At 46.3% G+C, this 27579-nt stretch overlaps 1 protein-coding gene across 4 annotated transcripts in view; it reads right to left on the reverse strand.

The window, feature by feature from the left end:
* The window catches only part of FLT3LG (fms related receptor tyrosine kinase 3 ligand), a 262486-nt gene that overhangs the window by 67791 nt on the left and 167116 nt on the right, over window positions 1-27579 (reverse strand). For all 4 annotated transcript variants that reach the window (XM_063942471.1, XM_063942470.1, XM_063942469.1 and 1 more), the window contains exons 2-3: window positions 22829-22913; window positions 17585-17692 (exon numbers count right to left, since the gene is read on the reverse strand). In XM_063942471.1, coding sequence (XP_063798541.1) covers window positions 17585-17692; window positions 22829-22913 — 193 coding nt within the window. The remainder of the gene's footprint in view (window positions 1-17584; window positions 17693-22828; window positions 22914-27579) is intronic.

The following is a 27579-nucleotide window of genomic DNA, read 5'->3' on the forward strand; positions in this document are numbered from 1 at the left end:
CAGGATTGGCTACTCTAAATATATCCATCGTGTTCCCTTTCTTATCTCTATAGCAGGCTGCCATATTGGAGGTGGCATGTATCAAGCATTGGAAAGAGATAAAGTCGAGAAGTTGCCCAAAACGACCAATCAGCCGTCATTTATCTAGAACAGTCCTTGAAATGACAGTTAGCAGATGATTGGTTCATTTCCTCTCTCAAAGGTTTGATACTGTAAATCTCCCCCTAGGAGAGAGGTTCTTTTTAATAGATTGACAGACTTGCAGTGCCAAAATATTATGTATGGACTGGATAATATATATACATAGGGGCCCAGACGGTAATGTAACAGCAAAATGAATGCAATTTAAACCTTTTGGCCTAGGGCAGATTCTGTTAAGCCTACACACAGTGAAGGGTTTAATCTGACTTTATGGAGTAAGAACATTAGGCTTATCTATAAAGGGTGCTGGATATGCGGTGCACACGGGCCCCTGGGTACATCCTGCACCCATTCAAAATACCCTCCCCATATGCACCACATGTATCTAAGGGAATATGGGGGGTCATTCCGAGTTGATCGCTAGCTGCCGTTGTTCGCTGCGTAGCGGTCAGTGAAAAAAAACGGTTAATCTGCGCATGCGTATGCACTGCAGTGCACACGCGTGTCGTACAGGTACGAAGTCCATTGTGGTTTTGCACTGGTTCTAGCGACGATTCCAACCGCACAGCCGAATGCAAGGAGATTGACAGAAAGAGGGCGTTTATGGGTGTCAACTGACCATTTTCTGGGAGTGTTTGGAAAAATGCAGGCATGGCCGGGCGTTTGCTGAGGGGGTATCTGACGTCATTACTGTGTCACTCGTCGCAGCAATCATCGCACAGGATAAGTAACTACAGGGCTGGTCTTGTTTTGCACCAAATGTGTTTGCAGCCGCTCTGCTGCACAGGCGTTCGCACTCCTACAAAGCAAAAATACACTCCCTCGTGGGCGGCGACTATGTGTTTGCACGACTGCTAAAAACTGCTAGCGAGCGATCAATTCGGAATGACCCCCATGGTGCAAGCTCCATATTTACAGAGCTTTGCCTCATGTTTTCGCGGAGATCGAGGCAAGCGCTGTAATCTCAGAGTCTACTGTGGAAAAAGCAGGTGAGAGGGGGAGGGAGCCCAAACAGAGGCTGCGCATGGACCCTCCCCTCTCTTGATCCGACCCCGAGTAGGAAGTTAGTGCACTTTAACAGAGTTGCAATGGAATGTTCAATTAATACTGAACAGTGTATTAGACATTAGTAGTTTTGGGGGGTTTAGTTGTGATTTAGGGGCCTATTTAACAAAAGAGGTAAGTGCCCAAAAACCTATTTCTCTATCGTCCTAAGTGGATGCTGGGGTTCCTGAAAGGACCATGGGGAATAGCGGCTCCGCAGGAGACAGGGCACAAAAAAGTAAAGCTTTTACCAGATCAGGTGGTGTGCACTGGCTCCTCCCCCTATGACCCTCCTCCAGACTCCAGTTAGATTTTGTGCCCGAACGAGAAGGGTGCAATCTAGGTGGCTCTCCTAAAGAGCTGCTTAGAGAAAGTTTAGCTTAGGTTTTTTACTTTACAGTGAGTCCTGCTGGCAACAGGATCACTGCAACGAGGGACTTAGGGGAGAAGTAGTGAACTCACCTGCGTGCAGAGTGGATTTGCTGCTTGGCTACTGGACACTAGCTCCAGAGGGACGATCACAGGTACAGCCTGGATGGTCACCGGAGCCGCGCCGCCGGCCCCCTTGCAGACGCTGAAGAGAGAAGAGGTCCAAAATCGGCGGCTGAAGACTCCTGAGTCTTCATAAAGGTAGCGCACAGCACTGCAGCTGTGCGCCATTTTCCTCTCAGCACACTTCACACAACAGTCACTGAGGGTGCAGAGCGCTGGGGGGGGCGCTCTGAGAGGCAAATAAAAACCTTATTAGAGGCAAAAAATACCTCACATATAGCCCACAGAGGCTATATGGAGATATTTAACCCCTGCCTAACTTCAAAAATAGCGGGAGACGAGCCCGCCGAAAAAGGGGCGGGGCCTATCTCCTCAGCACACAGCGCCATTTTCTCTCACAGAAAAGCTGGAGAGAAGGCTCCCAGGCTCTCCCCTGCACTGCACTACAGAAACAGGGTTAAAACAGAGAGGGGGGGCACTGATTTTGGCGATATTGTATATATATAAAAGATGCTATAAGGGAGAAACACTTATATAAGGTTGTCCCTATATAATTATAGCGTTTTTGGTGTGTGCTGGCAGACTCTCCCTCTGTCTCCCCAAAGGGCTAGTGGGTCCTGTCCTCTGTCAGAGCATTCCCGGTGTGTGTGCTGTGTGTCGGTACGTGTGTGTCGACATGTATGAGGACGATGTTGGTGAGGAGGCGGAGAAATTGCCTGTAATGGTGATGTCACTCTCTAGGGAGTCGACACCGGAATGGATGGCTTATTTAGAGAATTACGTGAGAATGTCAACACGCTGCAAGGTCGGTTGACGACATGAGACGGCCGACAATCTATTAGGACCGGTCCAGGCGTCTCAGAAACACCGTCAGGGGTTTTTAAAAACGCCCATTTACCTCAGTCGGTCGACACAGACACAGACACGGACACTGAATACAGTGTCGACGGTGAATAAACAAACGTATTTCTCATTAGGGCCACACGTTAAGGGCAATGAAGGAGGTGTTACGTGTTTCTGATACTACAAGTACCACAAGAAAGGGTATTATGTGGGAGTGAAAAAACTACCTGTAGTTTTTCCTGAATCAGATAAAATAAAATGAAGTGTGTGATGATGCGTAGGGTTACCCCGATAGCAAATATTGGCGTTATACCCTTTCCCGCCAGAAATTAGGGTACGTTGGGAAACACCCCTTAGGGTGATAAGGCGCTCACACGCTTATCAAGTGGCGTTACCGTCTCCAGGATACGGCCGCCCTCAAGGAGCCAGCTGATAGGAAGCTGGAAAAATATCCTAAAAAGTATATACACACATACGGTGGTTATACTGCGACCAGCGATCGCCATCAGCCTGGAGATGCAGTGCTGGGTTGGCTTGGTCGGATTCCCTGACTGAAAATATTTTATTCATGTAGAGCATTTAATAGGATGCATTCTATATATATGTATGTGAGATGCACAGAGGGATATTTGCTCTCTGGCATCAAGATAAGTGCGTTGTCCATATCTCCCAGAAGATGTCAGGGACACGACAGTGGTCAGGTGATACAGATCCCATACGGCAGATGGAAGTATTGCTGTATAAAGGGAAGGAGTTATTTGGGGGTCGGTCCATCGGACCTGGGGACCACAGCAACAGCTGGGAAATCCAACCTTTTTTACCCCAAGTTACATCTCAGCTAAAAAAGACACCGTCTTTTCAGCCTCAATCTTTCCTTTCCCATGAGGGCATGCAGGCAAAAGGCCAGTCATATCTGCCCAGACATAGAGGTAAGGGAAGTAGACTGCAGCAGGCAGCCCTTTCCCAGGAAAAGAAGCCCTCCACCGCGTCTGCCAAGTCCTCAGCATGACGCTGGGGCCGTGCAAGCGGACTCAAGGTGGGGGGGTAGTCTCAAGAGTCTCAGGGCGCAGTGGGATCACTCGCAAGTTGACCCCTAGATCGTACGAGTATTATCCCAGGGGTAAAGATTGGAGAGTCGAGACATCTTCTCCTCGCAGGTTCCTGAAGTCTGCTTTACCAACGGCTCCCTCCGACAGGGAGGCAGCATTGGAAACAATTCACAAGCTGTATATCCAGCAGGTGATAATCAAAGTACCCCTCCTACGACAAGGAAAAGGGTATTATTTTTCCACACTATATTGTGGTACTGAAGCCAGACGGCTTGGTGACACATAGTCTAAATCTAAAATGTTTTGAACACTTACATAAAAGGTTCAAATCGAGATAAAGTCACTCAGAGCAGTGATAGCGAACCGGAAAAAAGGGGACTATATGGTGTCCCTGGACATCAAGGATTACCTCCATGTCCAAATTTTGTCCTTCTCATCAAGGGTACCTCTGGTTCGTGGTACAGAACTGTCAATATCAGTTTCAGACGATGCCGTTTGAATTATCCACGGCACCCCGGGCCTTTTTACCAAGGTAATGGCCGAAAAGATGTTTCTTCAAAGAAAAAAGGCATCTAAATTATCCCTTACTTGCACGACCTAAAAAGGGCAAGTTCCAGAGAACAGTTGGAGGTCGGCAGAGCACTATCTAAAGTAGTTCTTCGACGGCACGACTGGATTCTAAATATTCCAAGAATCGCAGCTGTTTTCCGACGATACGTCTGCTGTTCCTAGGGATGATTCTGGACACGGTTCAGAAAAAGGTTTTTCTTCCCGAGGAAAAAGCCAAGGAGTTATCCGACCTGTCAGGAACCTCCTAAAACCAGGAAAGGTGTCTGTACATCAATGCACAAGAGTCCTGGGAAAAATGGTGGCTTTTTACGAAGCAATTCCATTCGGCAGATTCCATGCAAGAATTTTCCAAAGGGATCTGTTGGACAAATGGTCAGGGTCGCATCCTCAGATGCACCTGCGAATAACCCTGTCGCCAAGGACAAGGGTATATCTTCTGTGGTGGTTGCAAAAGGCTCATCTATTGGAGGGCCGCAGATTCGGCATACAGGATTTGATCCTGGTGACCACGGACGCCAGCCTGAGAGGTTGGGGAGCAGTCACACAAGGAAGAAACTTCCAAGGGGTATGGACGAACCTGGAAAAGTCTCTTCACATAAACATTCTGGTACTAAGAGCAATCTAAAATGCTCTAAGCCAGGCGGAACCACTCCTGCAAGGAAAACCGGTGTTGATTCAGTCGGACAACATCACGGCGGTCGCCCATGTAAACAGACAGGGCGGCACAAGAAGCAGGAGTGCAATGGCAGAAGCTGCCAAGATTCTTCGCTGGGCGGAGAATCACGTAATAGCACTGTCAGCAGTGTTCTTCCCGGGCGTGGACAACTGGGAAGCAGACTTCCTCAGCAGACACGATATTCACCCGGGAGAGGGGGGTCTTCATCCAGAAGTCTTCCACATGCTAATAAACTGTTGGGAAAGACCAATGGTAGACATGATGGCGTCTCGCCTCAACAAGAAACTGGACAAGTATTGCGCCAGGTCAAGAGATCCACAGGCAATAGCTGTGGACGCACTGGTAACACCTTGGGTGTACAAATCAGTATATGTGTTTCCTCCTCTGCCTCTCATACCAAAGGTATTGAAGATTATACGGTGAGGAGGAGTAAGAACAATACTAGTGGCTCCGGATTGGCCAAGAAGGACTTGGTACCCGGAACTTCAAGAGTTGGTCACGGACGACCCGTGCCCTCTACTTCTGAGAAGGGACCTGCTACAACAGGGTCCCTGTCTCTTTCAAGACTTACCGCGGCTGCGTTTGACGGCATGGCGGTTGAACGCCAGATCCTAAAAGGGAAAGGCATTCCAGAAGAAGTCATTCCTACCTTGATTAAGGCAAGGAAGGAAGTCACCGCGAAACATTATCACCGCATTTGGCGAAAATATGTCGCGTGGTGCGAGGATCGGAGTGTTCCGACGGAGGAATTTCAACTGGGTCGTTTCCTACATTTCCTACAATCAGGATTGTCTATGGGTCTCAAATTGAGATCTATTAAGGTTCAAATTTCGGCCCTGTCAATATTCTTCCAAAAAGAATTGGCCTCAGTTCCTGAGGTACAGACTTTTGTTAAAGGAGTACTGCATATACAGCCTCCTGTGGTGCCTCCGGTGGCACCGTGGGATCTAAATGTAGTTTTAGATTTCCTCAAATCCCATTGGTTTGAACCATTGAAAAAGGTGGATTTTAAATATCTCACATGGAAAGTGACTATGTTACTGGCCCTGGCTTCCGCCAGGAGAGTATCTGAATTGGCGGCTTTATCTTATAAAAGCCCTTATCTAATCTTCCATTCGGATAGGGCAGAACTGAGGACTCGTCCGCATTTTCTCCCTAAGGTGGTATCAGCGTTTCACCTGAACCAACCTATTGTGGTGCCTGCGGCCACTGGCGACTTGGAGGACTCCAAGTTGTTGGACGTTGTCAGAGCCTTAAAAATATACATTTCAAGGACGGCTGAAGTCAGAAAATCTGACTCGCTGTTGTTACTATATGCACCCAACAAGTTGGGTGCCCCTGCTTCTAAGCAGACGATTGCTCGTTGGATTTGTAACACAATTCAACTTGCTCATTCTGTGGCAGGCCTGCCACAGCCTAAATCTGTTAAGGCCCATTCCACAAGGAAGGTGGGCTCATCTTGGGCGGCTGCCCGAGGGGTCTCGGCATTACAATTCTGCCGAGCAGCTACGTGGTCGGGGGAAAACACGTTTGTAAAATTCTACAAATTTGATACCCTGGCAAAAGAGGACTTGGAATTCTCTCATTCGGTGCTGCAGAGTCATCCGCACTCTCCCGCCCGTTTGGGAGCTTTGGTATAATCCCCATGGTCCTTTCAGGAACCCCAGCATCCACTTAGGACGATAGAGAAAATAAGAATTTACTTACCGATAATTCTATTTCTCGGAGTCCGTAGTGGATGCTGGGCGCCCATCCCAAGTGCGGATTATCTGCAATACTGTACATAGTTATTGTTAACAAATTCGGGTTATATTGTTAAGGAGCCATCTTTAAGAGGCTCTTTCTGTTATCATACTGTTAACTGGGTTTAGATCACAAGTTGTACGGTGTGATTGGTGTGGCTGGTATGAGTCTTACCCGGGATTCAAATTGCCTCCCTTATTGTGTACGCTCGTCCGGGCACAGTACCTAACTGGAGTCTGGAGGAGGGTCATAGGGGGAGGAGCCAGTGCACACCACCTGATCTGGTAAAAGCTTTACTTTTTTGTGCCCTGTCTCCTGCGGAGCCGCTATTCCCCATGGTCCTTTCAGGAACCCCAGCATCCACTACGGACTCCGAGAAATAGAATTATCGGTAAGTAAATTCTTATTTGTTCCTATATGCAGCAAGACAGGGATGGCTTTCTGTTTTTTTTATCTGTTTTTTTTATCATGCCCCTGGTACCACGCCGATAAGCAGCTGTCCTGACAAAGCCTAACACTGTCACTTTCACCACATATAATAGTAGTGGCAAAAGCTGACACTGCCAAGTTCCAACAGTGCGAAAGCCAGAGGAGGCGGAGCAGAGCCGGCCATAGGCTTAGGCAAACTAGGCAATTGTCTAGGGCATTTGATATGCCTAGGGGCACCAGTAGCTTCTGCTGATTAAAATGATATGCGGCATGCCTATATTCTGTGTGTAGCATTTCATATGTAGATACAGCCACAGTCTCACACAGTATATAGGCATGCTGCATATCATTTTAATCAGCAGAAGCTGCTTGTGCATCCTAGCCACATAGCAATGCAAATAAGATGCATTTTCATAAAAAAAGGTGCCCGACGTTAGCATTGAGGCAAGATTTATGAGGACACATCTGTATTCAAGCAGAGGCAGAGGTCACAGTGTTAGTGGCAGTGTGAGTGCTGTGTGCATGTGAGTGGGTTGGTTGTGCAGTAGTGTTCGGAATATGTGTAAGGAGCATTATGTGTGTCATGTAAAAATGCATTAATAATGTGCAACATATGTAAGGGGCACTATGTGTGTCATTATGTGTATAAGGGCATTAATAATGTGCGGCATATGTGTAACGGTACTACTGTATGTGTGTCATTATGTGTATAGGGGCACTAATAATGTGCAGCAAATGTGTAGGGGGCACTATGTGTGTCATTATGTGTATAAGGGCATTAATGTGCGGCATATGTGTCAGGGACATTGGGGCAGATGTATTAACCTGGAGACGGCATAAGGAAGTGATAAAGCAGTGTTAAGTGCAAGGTGATAAACACATCAGCCAATCAGCTCCCATATGTAAATTAACAGTTAGGAGCTGATTGGCTGGTGCATTATCACCTTGGACTTAACACTGCTTTATCACTTCCTTATGCCGTCTCCAGGTTAATACATCTGCCCCATTATGTGTAATAAAGGTTGTCATAATGTGTAAGGCGCATTATATTTATAAGGACATTAATAATGTGTCTCATATGTGTAAGGGGCATTACTGTGTGGAATTATGTGTATAAGGTGCTCTACTATGTGGTGTTGTGTATAGAAAGGGCACTACTGTGTTGTCTAATGTGAATAAAGAGCAATAGGGTGTGGTGTAATATGAATAAGGAGTAATTCAGTGTGATGTAATGTGAATAAGGGGCTCTACTGTGAGGAGTAACGTTTATAAGGTAAAGTGATACTACTGTGGGATGTAATATGAATTATGGAAACTATCGCATGCTCAAATGTGAATAAAGTTGCAGTACTGTGTGGCGTAATTGGAACTGGGGTTACTATTGTGGGGCCATGCCCCTTTGCCACGCAGGCGACGCAGCATTGGTGGGAGCAGGGTGGGTCAAACGGGAGCGGGCTGGGACCGTTTTCAGGGCAGCTGCGTGACGTCACACACAGCCACTCCAATAAACATCAGCAAACACATACAACAAATGACCCAGGGAGGGATGTACTAATGTACATCGCCACCCATGTGCCACGATACTGATCGCATATGTACTTGTACATATGCGATCAGCATTGCGGAGGACAGCTTTTCCGATTAGAGCTGTCCCCCGTGATGCGCAGCGGAAGCCTGACTTCCGGGATTCGGCCCCAGGAGTCAGTCTGCACATGCGCAGGGTGACGGGGGCGAGCGCGAGGCATGCTGGGAGGGATACAATTGGATCCCTCACGTAGTGCTGCAGAGAGAAGACCGTTGGCTTCTATGGGGTATCACCAACAAAAGCTGGCAAACCCCTCCGCGGCGCTGACCTGGCGGCCGGGGGATAGTGGCTTGTGGGCCATTAGTTCAAAGGACATTATTCAAAGGATAACTACAAGTTTAAACATAATTTTGAAGTTACACCGACGTTATTAGATATATTGGTCACATCTTCAACTGATATTGATTGTGAAGTGACTCCTCCTCCTTCTTCCTTTTCTTCAACAGGTAATTCCATCTACTACACTGCTGCAGAACATTGCACCATACTCATACCTCCTAACAGTCCCGTTTTTTGGGGACTGTCCCGCTGTCCCACCCGCCGGCCGCAGTGTCCTGTGGTGGGGGGGGAGGCAGTTGGGAGTCTCTGTCTCTCGCTGCCCTGCTTAGCAGAGCAGCGGTGAATAGACGCTGTGCGCATGCGCACAGCATCTAGTCACTGGAGACAGAGGGAGAGGGGCATGCCAGCGGCTCACAGAGCGCTGGGCATGCCCCCTCAGTGATGAAAATGGGGCGTGGCTCGCGAGTCAGCCCGTGAAGCCACGCCCCCTTTTCATAGGTCACACCCCTTTTGGGAGCTTCCCTGCGCGTGTGTCCCTCTTACTGCAAGGGCAAAGTTGGGAGGTATGCATACTTGCCTACCTGACCCTCTCCATGAGGGAGAAAATGCTCTGTTCCTGGACTTTCCTGGTAATGTATGATTGCCATCACCTGTGGTGAAACACCTTTCTTATCAATTAACTAGCTCACCACAGGTGATGGCAATCATACATTACCAGGAAAGTCCAGGAACAGAGCATTTTCTCCCTCATGGAGAGGGTCAGGTAGGCAAGTATGCATTGCACTCAAATAACTGCTGGTAATTCCATCTACTACACTCCTGCAGAACATTGCTCTCAAAGAAATGCTAGTAATTCAATCTACTACACTCCTGCAGAACAGTGCACTCAAATAACTGCTGTTAATTCCATCTACTACACTCCTGCAGAACATTGCACTCAAATAACTGCTGGTAATTCCATCTACTACACATCTGCAGAACATTGCACTCAAATAACTGCTTGTGAATATATACAGGTTGAGTATCCCTTATCCAAAACGCTTGGGACCAGAGGTATTTTGGATATGGGATTTTTCCGTATTTTGGAATAATTAGATACCATAATGAGATATCATGGTGATGGGACCCAAGTCTAAGCACAGAATGCATTTATGGTTTATATACACCCTATACACACAGCCTGAAGGTAATTTTAGCCAATATTTTTTATAACTTTGTGCATTAAACAAAGTATGTGTACATTCACACAATTCATTTATGTTTCATATACACCTTATACACACAGCCTGAAGTTTATTTAATACAATATTTTTAATAACTTTGTTTATTAAACAAAGTTTGTGTACATTGAGCCATGAAAAAACAAAGGTTTCACTATCTCACTCTCACTCAAAAAAGTCCGTATTTCGGAATATTCCGTATTTCGGAATATTTGGATATGGGATACTCAACCTGTACTTGTATAGGTCTATTGAAAATGAGAGCTGCAGATTATCACTACTGATTGCACTGAATTACTAATTAGCAAATTGGGTGTTAAGAATGATAGCATTGCTATAGGCATAAGGAATTTGCTTTTTTATTAGATTGCTTATGCACATGATGGGTTGCTATTGATAAATTGGAATGTTATCTCCTGAGTATAGGCATGTGGGCAAGACTCTGATAAATCTCAGTGGTTGGTATGTTAGTTTATTTTCTTTAAACTGTTTTATTACTAGCCATTGCTTGGGGAGGGATCATTGGAGTTGGGTGTAATCAGTGTATTCACATGCTTGTTCCATTACTTAAAGAGCATTAAGGAGGCTTGGGCCATAGGCTTGTGGGCCATTAATTCAAAGGACATTATCCAAAGGATAACTACAAGTTTAAACATAATTTTGACGTTACACCGATGTGACGTTATACCAAAGGAAAACAGAAGGACAACAATCAATCCACAATCTGGACCACTAAAGGACAGCTTTCAAACAAATGTGTGTCCAATTCCTCTACACATCAAACTACTCCAGCCTGAGTAACCCATACTTATAAATTATATCTGTGATAGGAACGCTTTCCACTTCATCCACAACTACTCAAATTTATGTCTATAGCTTACCAAAAACACCTGAATTCTCCCCTGTACCAATGTTATCTGTCTTTTTAAACTATGAGAAGACATCCCCAATCTGCTCACTACAGCTCTCTCTTATGCAAACTCATGTATGTTTTTTTATGTAATGATTGGCTTGTAATTGGCATTGCGTGTGTGGGGAAGTTGCACAGTGAAACATAGTTTATTATTGCATGCTCTCTGTTGTTTACCTCCTTTGATCATTTGGCCATTGTGGTGAGGTGTACTATATCTTTACATTTAGTGAGGTGTAGTCGTGGTGTAAAGGACAGAGTGTGATTACTGATTAGTAAAAATAAAAATAAAAAAAACACTGAGCAACATCCCCAAACAGGTAATTTCAACTTTAAACTTGTCATTTATTTTGTCTGGACATGGCTACTAATAACAAATGCACAGACAAAGGTGGTCATTCCGAGTTGTTCGCTCGCAAGCTGCTTTTAGCAGCTTTGCACACGCTAAGCCGCCGCCTACTGGGAGTGAATCTTAGCTTCTCAAAATTGCGATCGAAAGATTTGCAATATTGCAAAAAGACTTCTCTGTGCAGTTTCTGAGTAGCTCGAGACTTACTCTTCCAGTGCGATCAGTTCAGTGCTTGTCGTTCCTGGTTTGACGTCACAAACACACCCAGCGTTCGCCCAGACACTCCTCCGTTTCTCCAGCCACTCCCGCGTTTTTCCCAGAAACGGTAGCGTTTTTTCAAACACTCTCATAAAACGGCCAGTTTCCGCCCAGAAACACCCACTTCCTGTCAATCACACTCCGATCTCCAGAACGAAGAAAAAACCTTGTAAGGCCGTGAGTAAAATACCAATCTTCATAGCAAATTTACTAGGCGCAGTCGCAGTGCGGACATTGCGCATGCGCAAATAGCGGAAAATCGCTGCGATGCGAAGAAAATTACCAAGCGAACCACTCGGAATGACCACCAAAATTCTTAAAGCTATGTGTGCAAATGCTAGGAGCTTAGGAGACAAAATTCCAGAGCTAATTGCGAAAATGACAAGGGATAACCTGGATTTTGTGGCAATTACAGATTCATGGTGCAATGAGAATCATGACTGGGATGTAGCTATACCAGGATACAATTTATTTAGGAAGGATAGAATAGGAAGAATAGGAGGAGGAGTAGCAATGTATGTAAAAAAAAAAAAGCATAAATGCTAATTTAATACAAAATATTGAAGACAAAACTGAGGCCCTTTGGGTCACCATAGAAACCGGGGAGAAGGACATTATTTGCATTGGGGTGATCTATAGACCACCAGGCCAGGGGCAGGATTTGGACAGGAACCTATTGTTGGACATCACTAAAATGGCTTTAAAGGGAGAAGTCATAATCATGGGAGACTTTAATTTACCTGATGGAAATTGGGAGGGATCTTTTGCAAGTTCAGCTACAAGTGGCAAATTTCTACATTCCTTACAGGGAGCATCTCTCAAGCAATTGGTGAGGGAGCCCACTCGCAAAGACTCAATATTAGATTGAATTCTTACAAATGGTGATAGGATATCTGACATATATGTGGGTGAGCACCTGGGGTCCAGTGATCATCAAGCAGTATGGTTTAGTATAAAGACAGGATCCAACTCCTGTCACACAAAAACAAAGGTGTTGGATTTTAGAAATGCTGACTTTGCAAAAATGGGGAGATGTTTAAGTGATTCATTGGCGGACTGGAGGAACTTGGAAGGAGTGCAGGAGAGGTGGGAAAAACTGAAAAGTGCAATACTAAGTGCAACAAACCTTTGTATCAAAAGGGTTAGGAAAAGCACCAGGAAAAGGAAGCCAGTGTGGTTCACAAAAGAAGTATCAACTAGTGTGAAAGCAAAAAAGATGGCTTTTAGGAAATACAAACAGACTCAAAATAATAACGACAAAGAGGTGTATCTTGACAGACGGAAGGATGCTAAGAAAGTGATCAGACATGCAAAGGCAGAAGCTGAGGAGAAAATGGCCCAGTCAGTAGATAAATGGGGCAAAACTTTTTTTAAGTATATAAGTGAAAGGAGAAAATCAAATGGAGGAATAATAAGACTTAAGACAGAGAGTGAGCATTTGGTGGAGGGAGACAAGGCAATAGCAGATCACCTAAATAATTATTTTTGCTCAGTATTTACTACAGAAGAAGGGATGGGGCCACAGTTAAGTTGCAAGGACATTGATAAAAATAAGGTAGATGAAACTACATTTACAGAGGAGAAGATCCGCACAGAACTTTCAAAACTAAAAGTGGATAAATCAATGGGACCAGATGGGATACACCCAAGGATACTCAAAGAGCTAAAAGATGTGCTGGTTACACCTTTAACAGAATTATTTAACCAGTCACTAAATACAGGTGCTATTCCAGAGGACTGGAAAAGAGCAAATGTAGTTCCACTGCACAAAAGTGGAAGCAAGGAAGAAGCAAGTAACTACAGATCAGTAAGCCTTACATCAGTAGTAGGGAAAGTAATGGAAAAACTATTAAAAGAAAGAGTTGTGGAATATCTTAAATCAAACAACTTACAGGATCCAAAACAGCATGGATTTACTGGTGGGAGATCATGCCAAACAAATCTTATTGACTTTTTTGACTCTGTGACGAAAATAGTAGATCAAGGGGGAGCTGTAGATGTAGCATATCTAGACTTTAGTAAGGCATTTGACACTGACCCACATCGCAGACTGCTAAATAAACTTGAAAGCGTAGGGGTGGATTATAAAACGGTTAAATGGATAAGAACCTGGTTGCAGGATAGGAAACAGACAGTTGCAGTTAATAGAGTGCAATCTATGGAGGGAAATGTTACCAGTTGAGTACCCCAGGGATCTGTACTTGGACCAGTTCTCTTTAATATCTTTGTTGGTGACATTGCAGATGGTATTGAAGGGAAGGTATGCCTTGTTGCAGATGATACAAAGATATGCAACAGGGTAGACACACCGGGAGGGGTAAAACAAATTATTGATGACCTAGGTAGGCTTGAGAAATGGTCAAGAACGTGGCAACTACAGTTTAATGCTAAAAAATGCAAAATCATGCACTTGGGTCTCAAAAACCCAAAGGCTACATACTGTATAGTATCAAGGGTACTATAATGGAAACTACTGAGGAGGAAAGGGATTTAGGAGTCACTATTTCAAGTGACTTGAAGGCAGGAAAGCAATGCAACAAAACAATGAGAAAGGCAAGTCAGATGCTTGGTTGTATAGGGAGAGGATTCAGTAGCAGGAAAAAAGAAGTGATAATTGCCACTGTATAGGTCAATGGTGCGGCCCCATCTGGAATACTGTGTTCAGTTCTGGAGACCATATCTCCAGAAGGATATATACACATCAGAGAGTGTACAAAGAAGGGCAACTAAAATGGTGCATGGCCTACATCACAAAACTTACCCGGAAAGGCTAAAAGATCTTAGCATATATAGTTTGGAGGAGAGAAGGGAAAGGGGGGACATGATAGAAACTTTCAAATATATCAAGGGTCTTAACAAAGTTCAAGAGGGAAACATTCTTCAAAGGAAGAGAAGTATTAGAACTCGAGGACATACACTGAGACTGGAGGGGGGAGGTTCAGGGGAAATTTAAGAAAAAATTACTTCACAGAAAGGGTAGTGGATAAGTGGAATAGCCTCCCATCAGAGGTGGTAGAGGCTAAGACTAGAGCAATTTAAACATGCTTGGGATAGGCATATGAATATCCTTACAAAGAATTAAGGTTAAAAAAGGGTTGAGATTGCCTAAAGGATAAAAAAAAGGGGCAGACCAGATGGGCCAAGTGGTTCTTATCTGCTGTCAAATTCTATGTTTCTATCAGTGGCGTAACTACTGCCCCCGCAGCCCTCGCGGTGGCTTGGGGGCGAGGGGCTGCGGGGGCGCCACTGATTTAGCGCAGATTGATATGCGGACGAGCGTCCGCATGTCAATCTGCTCCTGCTAACCCTCCCTGCTGTGTTGGAGGGACACGGAGGGCACAGCGCGCGCCTCTCCTGTGTCCCTCCTGCATCATCTCCGGCGGCCGCGGGTCTAATAAACGAAGTGCCGTTCGTGAGCTCTGATTGGCTCACGAACCGGCACTTCGTTTATTAGACCCGCGGCCGCCGGAGATGATGCAGGAGGGACACAGGAGAGGCGCGCGCTGTGCCCTCCGTGTCCCTCCTACACAAACCAGCGGGGTAGCGGCGACGGCGGAGGGGGCATATATGGCACTGGGGGCATATGTGGCATGGGGGGGGGGGAGGGGGAAGGGAATGTGGCACTGGGAGCATATCTGGCACTGGGGGGGGGAATCTGGCACTGGGAGCATATCTGGCACTGGGGGGGGGGATATCTGGCACTGGGGGGGGGAAATCTGGCACTGGGAGCATATCTGGCACTGGGGGGGAATATCTGGCACTGGGGGGGGGGAAATCTGGCACTGGGGGCATATGTGGCACTGAGGGGGCATATGTGGCACTGGGGGGGGGGGAATCTGGCACTGGGAGCATATCTGGCACTGGGGGGGGATATCTGGCACTGGGGGGGGGGGAATCTGGCACTGGGAGCATATCTGGCACTGGGGGGGGGATATCTGGCACTGGGGGGGGGAAATCTGGCACTGGGAGCATATCTGGCACTGGGGGGGAATATCTGGCACTGGGGGGGGGGGAAATCTGGCACTGGGGGCATATGTGGCACTGAGGGGGCATATGTGGCACTGGGGGGGGGAATCTGGCACTGGGAGCATATCTGGCACTGGGGGGGAATATCTGGCACTGGGGGGGGGATATCTGGCACTGGGGGCATATGTGGCACTGAGGGGGCATATGTGGCACTGGGGGCATATGTGGCACTGGGGGGGTATATGTGTACCTGGCACATAGGGGGGGGGGCTATATTGTGCACGGGTCATGTGAGTACCTGGCACCGTGGGGTAATATCTGGCACTGGGGACATATGTGGCACGGGGGGGGGGGGGGAGGGCATATGTGGCACGGGGGGGGGGAATTTGGCACTGGGAGCATATCTGGCACTGGGGGGGGGATATCTGGCACTGGGGGGGAATATCTGGCACTGGGGGGGGGAATCTGGCACTGGGAGCATATCTGGCACTGGGGGGGGGGATATCTGGCACTGGGGGAATATCTGGCACTGGGAGCATATCTGGCACTGGGAGCATATCTGGCACTGGGGGGGAATATCTGGCACTGGGGGGGGAATATCTGGCACTGGGGGCGTATGTGGCACTGAGGGGGCATATGTGGCACTGGGGGCATATGTGGCACTGGGGGCATATGTGGCACTGGGGGGGGGGTATATGTGTACCTGGCACATAGGGGGGGGGAATATATTGTGCACGGGTCATGTGAGTACCTGGCACCGTGGGGTAATATCTGGCACTGGGGACATATGTGGCACTGGGAGCACAGCCCTAGCAAAAAGCACTGCCCCCTAGCAACGAGCATGACACCCAGTGCATGATACCCCTGGCAACGAGCATGACACCCTGAGCATGAAAACCCCTGGCACCGTGCATGGAACCAAGAGCATGAAACCCCTGGCAACGAGCATGACACCCAGTGCATGAAACCCCTGGCAACGAGCATGACACCCAGTGCATGAAACCCCTGGCAACGAGCATGACACCCAGTGCATGAAACCCCTGGCAACGAGCAGGTAATTTAAAAGTAATTAGAAGCCTTACTGTGTGTCATAATGTGTCACAGGCATTACGGTGTGTGGCATACTATATCACGGGCATTGTGGTATGTGGTGTCTCAGGGTCATTGCAGTGTGGCATAATGTATAACGGGCATTGCGGTGTGTGGCATAGGGTATAACGGGCATTGCGGTATGTGTCAGGCATTACGGTGTGTTGTATACTATATCACGGGCATTGTGGTATGTGGTATAATGTATCAGGGGCATTGCAGTGTGTAGCATAATGTATAACGGGCATTGCGATTCCTGTCATAATGTGTCGGGGGCATTACGGTGTGTTGTATACTATATCACGGGCATTGTGGTATGTGGTATAATGTATCAGGGGCATTGCAGTGTGTAGCATAATGTATAACGGGCATTGCGATTCCTGTCATAATGTGTCGGGGGCATTACGGTGTGTGGCATAATGTGTCGGGGGCATTATGGTGTGTGCATATTGTGTCATGTGCATTATTGTGTGTGGCATAATGTATACTGGGCATTACCATAAGGAGGAAAAATTACAAATAATGTAAGGGGCATGAATCAGGATTATTTTTCTTTCCCGTGGTGGCTAACGTCTGGGCGTGCAGGTTGGAAAACTAGGGTATAACGTAGTCTTTTCCTGCAATGCCACGCCCCTTTATGTGAAGCCACGCCCATCCCAATGAAGCCACACACCCTATTTTACGGCGCGCGCACATTTATCCCTTTAATAGTGCCAATTATGGGGGATAGGGGAGGGGGGGCGCCGAAGAATTTTTTGGCTTGGGGGAGAAAAATTTCTAGTCACGCCACTGGTTTCTATAGTACATTAGAAAAATGCTGTAAACGTGGTTTACCGCATTTTCCGTTTAGTACATCCTGCCCTCAATCTCCTGTTAGGAATATACCAGATGACACAATCACATGGATAACACAGTCAATGGCGCACTCACACAGAACTCACCAAATCGTTTATCTTTTCCTTATAGTTATCAGGGGATGATATCGGGTCGTATTCAAAATTACAGTTGGAGCCAAGTTCAGCAAGAATCATCAACAAGGAAAAGAAAACCTAAATCATGACAGAGGAAATGAAAATTAATAAAGACAATTATTCTTCACACACAGGGCCTAAATCAGACCTGATCACAACAGGAAATTTGTTAGCTTATGGACAAAATCATGGCCCTCATTCCGAGTTGTTCGCTCGGTAAAAATCTTCGCATCGCAGCGATTTTCCGCTTAATGCGCATGCGCAATGTCCGCACTGCGACTGCGCCAAGTAAATTTGCTATGCACTTAGTAATTTTACTCACGGCTTTTTCATCGGTCTGGCGATCGTAATGTGATTGACAGGAAATGGGTGTTACTGGGCGGAAACAGGCCGTTTTATGGGCGTGTGGGAAAAAACGCTACAGTTTCCGGAAAAAACGCAGGAGTGGCTGGAGAAACGGGGGAGTGTCTGGGCGAACGCTGGGAGTGTTTGTGACGTCAAACCAGGAACGACAAGCACTGAACTGATCGCAGATGCCGAGTAAGTCTGAAGCTACTCAGAAACTGCTACGAGGTGTGTAATCGCAATATTGCGAATACTTCGTTCGCAATTTTAAGATGCTAAGATTCACTCCCAGTAGGCGGCGGCTTAGCGTGAGCAACTCTGCTAAAATCGCCTTGCGAGCGAACAACTCGGAATGACCTCCCATGTGCACTGCAGGTGGGGCAGAGAGAAGTAGATTTTGGTGGGGAGTGTTCAAACTGAAATCTAAATTGCAGTGTAAAAATAAAGCAGCCAGTATTTACCCTGCACAGAAACAATATAACCCACCCAAATCTAAATCTCTCTCCACATGTTATATCTGCCCCACCTGCAGTGCACATGGTTTTGTCCATTAGCTAACAAATATGCAGCTGCGATCGGGTCTGAATTAGGACCATAGGGAATCATTCCGGTTTGATCGCTTGCTAGCAGTTTTTAGCAGTCGTGCAAATGCTAAGCCGCCGCCCTCTGGGAGTGTATTTTAGCTTTGCAGAAGTGCGAACGAAAGGATCGTAGAGCGGCTACAAAAAAAAATGGTGCAGTTTTAGAGTAGCTCCAGACCTACTCAGCGCTTGCGATCACTTCAGACCATTCAGCATCGGATTTGACGTCACAAACACACCCTGCGTTCGCCCAGCCACGCCTGCGTTTTTTCGACCACTCCCTGAAAACGGTCAGTTGACACCCAGAAATGCCCCTTTCCTGTCAATCACTCTGCGGCTGCCATTGCGACTGAAAAGCTTCACTAGACCTTGTGTAAAAATACATCGGCCGTTGTGAAAGTACGTAGCACGTGTGCACTGCGCCGCATACGCATGCACAGAAGTGCCGGATTTTAACTTAATCGCAGCACAGCGACCATTTTCAGCTAGCGATCAACTCGGAATGACCCCCATAGTTAGGATTAGTGTGCCAAATTATAGAACAGAAAAGTACATTTGGGAAGATGCAAAATGTCATGCAGCTACAGTAAAGGTGTGTTTATCGTCCGGGGCACCAAGAGAGGGGGGGAGAGGGTACTAATTACCCGGGCTCAGGTCTGATGGAGGGGCCCAGGTCACCGCCTCCCTTACCTGGCAGTTGCAGTTTTCTCCTCAGCCCTGCACATACTGCTGTGAGCTGGGCTCCAGTGTGGCCAGGGATGCGCTTAAAAAAATAAATTTATTTAAAAAACCCGATATTTTTCTCTAAGGGTGCATGGCCACGCCTCCTGTGATTAGGCCATGCCCCTTGAAAAGTACCTGGGCCCATCCAGGCTCTCTGCTCCCCTGTTTATCGAGGTAACATGTTGGAAATCTCTGACAGGAGGAACTGTGTGGATCAGTTGTACCTTGTATCGCACCCGTAATGCAGGATGAGAAACTTTATTTAAACGTTTGACTCCGGCCTTACCACCTACATACATCAAGTAGTCTCTAATAGATAGGAAGAAGCCCTATATCCAACAAAAACGGGATGCAATCTGATCCCAGCTGTCGGAATGCCAGCGGTCATGACCGACGCCGGAATCCCGACACCAGTCAGGAGTCTGGCACCAGATCACCGTCAGCCGGCATCCCAAAGGTGGGTATTGTGGTTCAGGGTAAGGGCCCTGGAGGAGGGTTAGGTATTAGGGGGGTTAGGCACTAGGGAGGGTGGTTTGCCATAGCCACCACCCCCCGAGGGTTTGCCGTAGGCGACACCCCCGGAGGGTTACCCATAGTCGTCAGCCCCTGAGGGTTAGGGGAAGGGGGGGTAGAAATACTTACCCCCTCCGATGTCAAGATCTTCAGTGAGCATCGGGATGCCGCTTCAGTGTCAGCTGACCGCCGGCATCCCGATCGCTAGGATTTCATATGTATTCAACAAAACATCAACTTTCACACTTCAATTAATAGATTCATTGGGGGGAATTCAAATGTTTGAAAAGTCAGTTGGGTGTCTGTCTATTAGATAGGAAAAACAGACACCCAACTGACTTTTCAAACAATTGAATCTCCCCCATGAAGTTACTCATTAAGTATTTCAGGCCCCCGAATGACAGTGCCCGTCCTGCTTATTGTGCAGTCTAGGGGGCCAATTCGGACCTAGACGCTACTACGACAGTGGTCGCAGGCTGAAGGCCGGTGAAGTGTGCACACTCGCAGCAGTCGCATATCGCATGCGCACACATTGAAATGCGACGGCATCTCACTTGTGCGAACGCCTCTGCCTGATTGACATGTGCTGGGCGTCCCCCCGGATGTCTAAGAATTTGATCGTAGGTGTGCGTTTTTTCGCACATCTACGTTCATGTCTGAATTACCCCCTAGGAACGCTGTCAGTAATGACACAGTAGCACCTGAAAGTGGTGCGGCGCTGTTGAACCTTCATCTCTGGCATGTGTGATTCTCAGTAGTCCCCCAAAGAGTTGCTAGCTCAGGTAAAAGTGTGTATTTAGGTGGCAACATCCTTTATAATTATTTTTTATTCATGTCCATAATACTCCTGCCTGTAGAATACTTAATAAAATTGGGAGGAGGGCAATTATAGACTATGTATACTAATGATTGTGGTATGCAGACATCAAGTAGACAATGAGTACATAGACAAAATGGCAACACTAGAATGTCAAATTTTACCATGTAAACTTGGTTACAATGTCAACATTCTATATGTCAACGCCTGCACCATGTCAACTCATGTCAAATGTCGACATATGACAGTTTACATAGTCAAAATGTTGACAATACAAAATGTCCAAGCTAGGGTTAGCTTTTGGGATGAAAATAGGTGTGAACATGTTGACATGTTTCAAGTCGACGTGGTAGATGTCAACATTTTGTACACTGACAACTCATACTGAACCTCTGATTATAAGATGCGATGAAAGAATACATACAAATCTATGCATCATTAGTTCTTTAATATATATATATATATATATATATATATATATATATACTGCTCAAAAAAATAAAGGGAACACTAAAATAACACATCTTAGATCTGAATGAGTGAAATATTCTTATTAAATACTTTGTTCTTTACATAGTTGAATGTGCTGACAACAAAATCACACAAAAATTATCAATGGAAATTAAATTTATTAACCCATGGAGGTCTGGATTTGGAGTCACACTCAAAATTAAAGTGGAAAAACACACTACAGGCTGATCCAACTTTGATGTAATGTCCTTAAAACAAGTCAAAATGAGGCCCAGTAGTGTGTGTGGCCTCCACGTGCCTGTATGACCTCCCTACAATGCCTGGGCATGCTCCTGATGAGGTGGCGGATGGTCTACTGAAAGATCTCCTCCCAGACCTGGACTAAAGCATCCGCCAACTCCTGGACAGTCTGTGGTGCAACGTGGCGTTGGTGGATGGAGCGAGACATGATGTCCCAGATGTGCTCAATTGGATTCAGGTCTGGGGAACGGGCGGGCCAGTGCATAGCATCAATGCCTTCGTCTTGCAGGAACTACTGACACACTCCAGCCACATGAGGTCTAGCATTGTCTTGCATTAGGAGGAACCCAGGGCCAACCGCACCAGCATATGGTCTCACAAGGGGTCTGAGGATCTCATCTCGGTACCTAATGTCAGGCTACCTCTGGCGAGCACATTGGAGGGCTGTGCGGCCCCCCAAAGAAATGCCACCCCACACCATTACTGACCCACTGCCAAACCGGTCATGCTGGAGGATATTTGCAGGCAGCAGAACATTCTCCTTGGCGTCTCCAGACTCTGTCACGTCTGTCACATGTGCTCAGTGAGAACCTGCTTTCATCTGTGAAGAGCACAGGGCGCCAGTGGCGAATTTGCCAATCTTGGTGTTCAAATGCCAAACGTCCTGCACGGTGTTGGGCTGTAAGCACAACCCCCACCTGTGGATGTTGGGCCCTCATACCACCCTCATGGAGTCTGTTTCTGATCGTTTGAGTAGACACATGCACATTTGTGGCTTGCTGGAGATAATTTTGCAGGGCTCTGGCAGTGCTCCTCCTGTTCCTCCTTGCACAATGGCGGAGGAAGCGGTCCTGCTGCTGGGTTGTTGCCCTCCTACAGCTTCCTACACATCTCCTGTTGTACTGGCCTGTCTCCTGGTAGCGCCTTCATGCTCTGGACACTACGCTGACAGACACAGCAAACCTTCTTGCCACAGCTCGCATTGATGTGCCATCCTGGATGAGCTGCACTACCTGAGCCACTTGTGTGGGTTGTAGACTCCGTCTCATGCTACCACTAGAGTGAAAGCACCAGCTTTCAAAAGTGACCAAAACATCAGCCAGAAAGCATAGGAGCTGAGAAGTGGTCTGTGGTCACCACCTGCAGACCAATTGCTTTATTGGGGGTGTCTTGCTAATTGCCTATAATTCCCACCTGTTTTCTATTCCATTTGCACAACAGCATGTGAAATTGATTGTCAATCAATGTTGCTTCCTAAGTGGACAGTTTGATTTCACAGAAGTGTGATTGACTTGGAGTTACATTGTGTTAAGTGTTCCCTTTATTTTTTTGAGCAGTGTGTATATATATATATATATATATATATATATATATATAGCTGAATCATACATATGTGGATCTAGCAAGACATCTCAGCTTTAAGCACCATACGTTTTAAGAATGAGAGTACATCAGGTACATAGCATTGTTATAATGACTCTCTGCATTCTTTACATTCCACACAAGATAGAGTTACATACTCACATTTATGTTTCTTGGTTTACAGCAAATAATCATCTCCTCATGTTGGAGGGAGGAGCAGGGGGTGAGAAAGGAGATGCTGCAACTCCTGTAGGAGGGAAAACCAAATCAACAAGTTAGTAACTAGAAGAGTGATTATAGTATATATTTAGTGGCGTCACAAGGGGGCTGCGGGAGGTGCAGTCCGCAGCCAGGTGTCACCCTCGGAGGGTCTGTGACATTCTCCTGCAGCACCCGGCTCCTGTCATAGATGAGGAGCCGAAAGCGCAGGCAGACTGTCTTGCGGGGCAGCACATCTCAGCATCTCCAGAGGGCATACTGTACCCCGGGCCCCCTTTATCAGGGGGCTCCCCGGCCGAAGCACATTGACATCACTAGCTTCCCCTCTTATGCAGACGCAGAACCAGGCTGCCAGAATGTGAGCAGTACAGTATGCAGTGTAGGCAGAGACATCAGGGTATCAGGTTTCATGAAACCAAAGGTGCTTCCTGACAAGAAGACAGATAGGAGGGTGGAGATTGCTGAAAGTGAACTTGGTGTCTGGATCCTGTGTAATAAACTAGTTGTCTCTCAATTAGGTGGAGCTATACACATTACCCAGGCATTATTAAACTATTAGTTTAAATCTAATATATGTTAGGATATGGTGCGCTCTGTACCTGTCTCCTTCTGTGTACCAGTCTATGGGCGCATCCCCTAGTGTAAGACCAGGAGTTACTGGGAGGTGGAGTCTTATGATGTAGTTTCTGTTCCTCCATCTTAGAGAGAGTGAGGAGAGTGTGACAGAGACTGAGAGACAGAGTCCTGTGTGTACAAGTGTGCAGAGCTGAGACCGGGAGCGGATCTCAGCTACCGAGACTCAGTGTTCTGGTGCATGCCACATCATCTTCTCTACAGTGGGAGTCAGACTGCACGGCTGTGCAATCCTCCATGCTTTACCACCACAGAAATCTTCTGATAAGTACCACTACCTAATGCTGTTACCTTGTGTGATATATGGGCTCCTGATTACAGATATCAGTGTTACATCTGAGTCACCTGTGTACACTAAACCTGCATTACTGTTTAAGTCACTAAGGGGGTCATTCCGAGTTGATCGCTCGCTACCGATTTTCGCAGCGCAGCGATCAGGTAGAAAAACTGCAAAACTGAGCATGCGTATGCACTGCAATGCGCAGGTGTGTCGTACGGGTACAAAGTGCTGGCCAATGGGTTTAGCGAAGATTCCATTCGCACAGCCGAACGCAACGTGATTGACAGAAAGAGGGCGTCTATGGGTGTCAACTGACCGTTTTCTGGGAGTGTTTGGGAAAATGCAGGCGTGTCCAGGCGTTTGCTGGGTGGTTGTCTGACGTCAATTCCAGCACCAAAAAGACTGAAGTGATCGCAAGGGCTGAGTAAGTCAAGAGCTACTCAGTAACTACACAAAATGTTTTCGCTGCACTCGGCTGCAAAGGCGTTCGCATACTTGCAAAGCAAAAATACACTCCCTCTTGGGCGGCGACTATGCGTTTGCATGGCTGCTAAAAGTAGCTAGCGAGTGAACAACTCGGAATGACCCCCTAAGTGTGTGGACTGACGTCACTGCAGCAGATAGCCCAGAATACTCTGCCAACAGGTTATGGGCCCAGTCTTGCACCCAAACCCGTGTGTGCTGTTGAATAATCACAGTGACACAGTTTAAAGTGACATTTTAGAAAGGATGTATAGCACAGGACACAGCATGAACTTTGCTAATCTGAAAGGTTCAGAGAACTATGCTATATGAAAGTTTGCCATGGAGATGCAGCTTAAGCGGGAAAAGTTGTGGAAGGTTACTATAGACCTGGGAGCAGGTCCAAACCCAGATGACATAGACAGAGCCATCGGGATGATAGGTTTAGCTGTGGAGCAGCATGTCTATTCAATAGTCAGTGGGAAAGTGTCAGCTAAGGACATGTGGACAGCCCTGCAAAATGCATATGAAGATAAAGGTCTAATGAGAAGGATAAGTTTAAGACGCATGCTATATGGAACAAAACTGAGTGCCTGCAAGGACATGAACGATTACATTGATAAGTTATTGTCGATAGCTCAGCAGTTGGCATCTGTGGGGGCACAGGTGGATGAGGAAGAAGTCGCAATGGCTATGTTACAGAATCTGACACCAGAATTAGATTTTTTGGTGGTTGCGTTAGAGTCAAACGACACTAAGCTGACAACAGAGATTGTAAGAGCCAAGTTGCTGCAGTTCCAAGAATGTATTCTTGTCGAGACTATAGCTGAGGGTTCTGCCTTGATCACAAAGGGCACAAAGTCCAGAAAGCACAAATTCAAATGTTTTGTATGTCACAAGATAGGACATAAAAGCTTCAGATTGCAAGATTCCAGTAGTACACAGAAGCAGTGTGACAAGCCAAACAAGTCATCATTGAATGTAGCAGACAGTCACAGGAAGGATTGCTGGTACATGGACTCGGGTCACTAGACATTTCACTTGCAATAAGCATTGGTTCAATTCTTTAACACTGTGTGTTCCCACTACAGTTACAGGGATTGGAAATAAGGCCCTTACTGCATTACAAGCTGGGACAATCACAGTACATTTAAGAATTGGAGGTGAGACAGTTGTTACAGATATCCAATATGTGTTGTACGTGCCTAATTTAGGAAGTAATCTCATTGCTATCAGCATCCTAGAAAAGAAAAGCTGCAAAGTCCAATTTCAGAAGGGCAAATGTATGGTGCAGAATGAAAGAGGGACTGTTTTTGCTTCAGCAACCCGGTGCAACCAACTATATGTCCTGGACACTGAGGAGTGTACTGCAATGATGGCTACTGAGGAAAAACAGTCAATGGAGCTGTGACACAAACGCTTGGGTCATCTGGGATATTACAATGTCCAGAAACTGCTAGATGGAATGGTAACAGGTATCACCATGAGCAACGCTGAAAGACCCATGTGTGAGAGTTGCATAATAGGCAAGCAAACTCGCAACCCATTTCCACAGTCAGTTAATAGAGCAGAGACACCATTAGCTCTAGTGCACACAGATGTGTGTGGTCCAATGGAGGAAGAATCAATCAGTGGCTACAGGTATTTCATGACTCTCATTGATGACGCCACAAGAATGACACACTTGTACTTTCTTAAGGAGAAGAATGAAGTGGTCAACAAAATTGTGGAGTACAACCTGGTGGAGAAACAGACAGATCTGAAACTAAAGGTCCTGAGATCAAACAGTGGAAAGTATTTTAACAAAGTCTTAGCCGCATTCCTTAGGAAATATGGCATGAAGCATCAGCTAACAATTGCCTACACACTGTAACAGAATGGCGTGAGTGAGCAGGCAAACTGCACAATTGTTGAGAGAGCATGGACTATGTTAAGTGCTGCTGGCCTGGAAAAGAAGTTTTGGGCAGAAGCGGTATCTACTGCAGTATACCTAAAGAATTGTGCACCTACAGTGGCCGTCAAAGGTAAAACGCCATTGGACGCGTGGTCCAGGGAAAAGCCAAGTATCAGTCATCTTCGTGTCTTCGGGAGCAAAGCTTTTGCACATATACCAAAGGAAAAAAGGATAAAGCTAGATCCAAAATCCATAGAATGTATAATGCTCGGATACTGCGACGAAAGCAAAGTATACAGACTTTGGGATGTTACAGGTAAACGTCTTCTTAAATCTTACCTGAAGCAGTGGAGCAACTACAAAATGTATTATTGGATGTACAGGCAGCAGAAAGCGTGTCTGAATCTGAGAGTGTCAAAGCAGACAACAAGTCAGAGAACAGAAGTTCCACGAGGAGCAACAAAGGTGTTCCAGACAAAAAATACAGTGAGGAGTATGCAAACATAGCTTACTGTGAACCTCAAAACATACAGGAAGCAACGTCAAGCAGTAATTGGACAGAGTGGAAGTCAGCAATTGATACAGAACTGTCAGCACTAAATGATAACAGTGCGCTGTTATATCAACTAGACTTTGATTCCGCATTCCTTAATGGAGAATTGATTGAGGAAATTTATATGGAACCACCTGAACATTATGATATGGACATATTGCAAACTGGGAAAGTTTGTCTCTTAAAGATGTTGCTATACGGCCTCAAGCAAAGTGGTTGTTGCTGGTATGTAAAGTTGCAAATCATCTATTAGGTATGAAAATTGTACAAAACCTGCAAGAGGGAACTGTCACAATTGACCAACAAACATACATTGAGGCAATCATTTCCAAGTACAGAATGACAGACGCAAAACCAGTAAGTACTCCCATTGATAAAAGTACAAAGATAGTCAAGACCATGTCACAAAACAGCAAAAGGGAGATAGAGGAAATGCAAGAAATCCCTTATCAAAATGCCATTGGTAGTCTGATGTATGTAAGCATTGGGACGTATCCTCACATCACACATGCAGTGAGTCGGGCAAGCCAGTTCGCAAATAATCCCGGGAGACAACACTGGATTGCAGTAAAGAGAATACTAAGGTACCTCAAAGGTACAAGTTCACTAAAGCTGAAATTAACAAGATCATTAGGTACCAGCTTAAAAGTATTCTGTGACGCCGACTGGGGATCAGATGAGGATGATAGACATTCTTATACTGGATACCTGTTTGCACTGGCAGGCGCAGCCGTAAACTGGGCAAGTAGGAAACAACCCACAGTTGCGCTTTCTACAACAGAGGCAGAGTACATGATGATCACAGAAACTTCAAAAAGAAGTGCTTTGGATAAGACAGACTTTAATCGAATTAGGTCTTCTTTACCACAGTG

Source organism: Pseudophryne corroboree, chromosome 10 (assembly GCF_028390025.1).
Source record: "Pseudophryne corroboree isolate aPseCor3 chromosome 10, aPseCor3.hap2, whole genome shotgun sequence".
Taxonomy (NCBI): Eukaryota; Metazoa; Chordata; class Amphibia; order Anura; family Myobatrachidae; genus Pseudophryne; species Pseudophryne corroboree.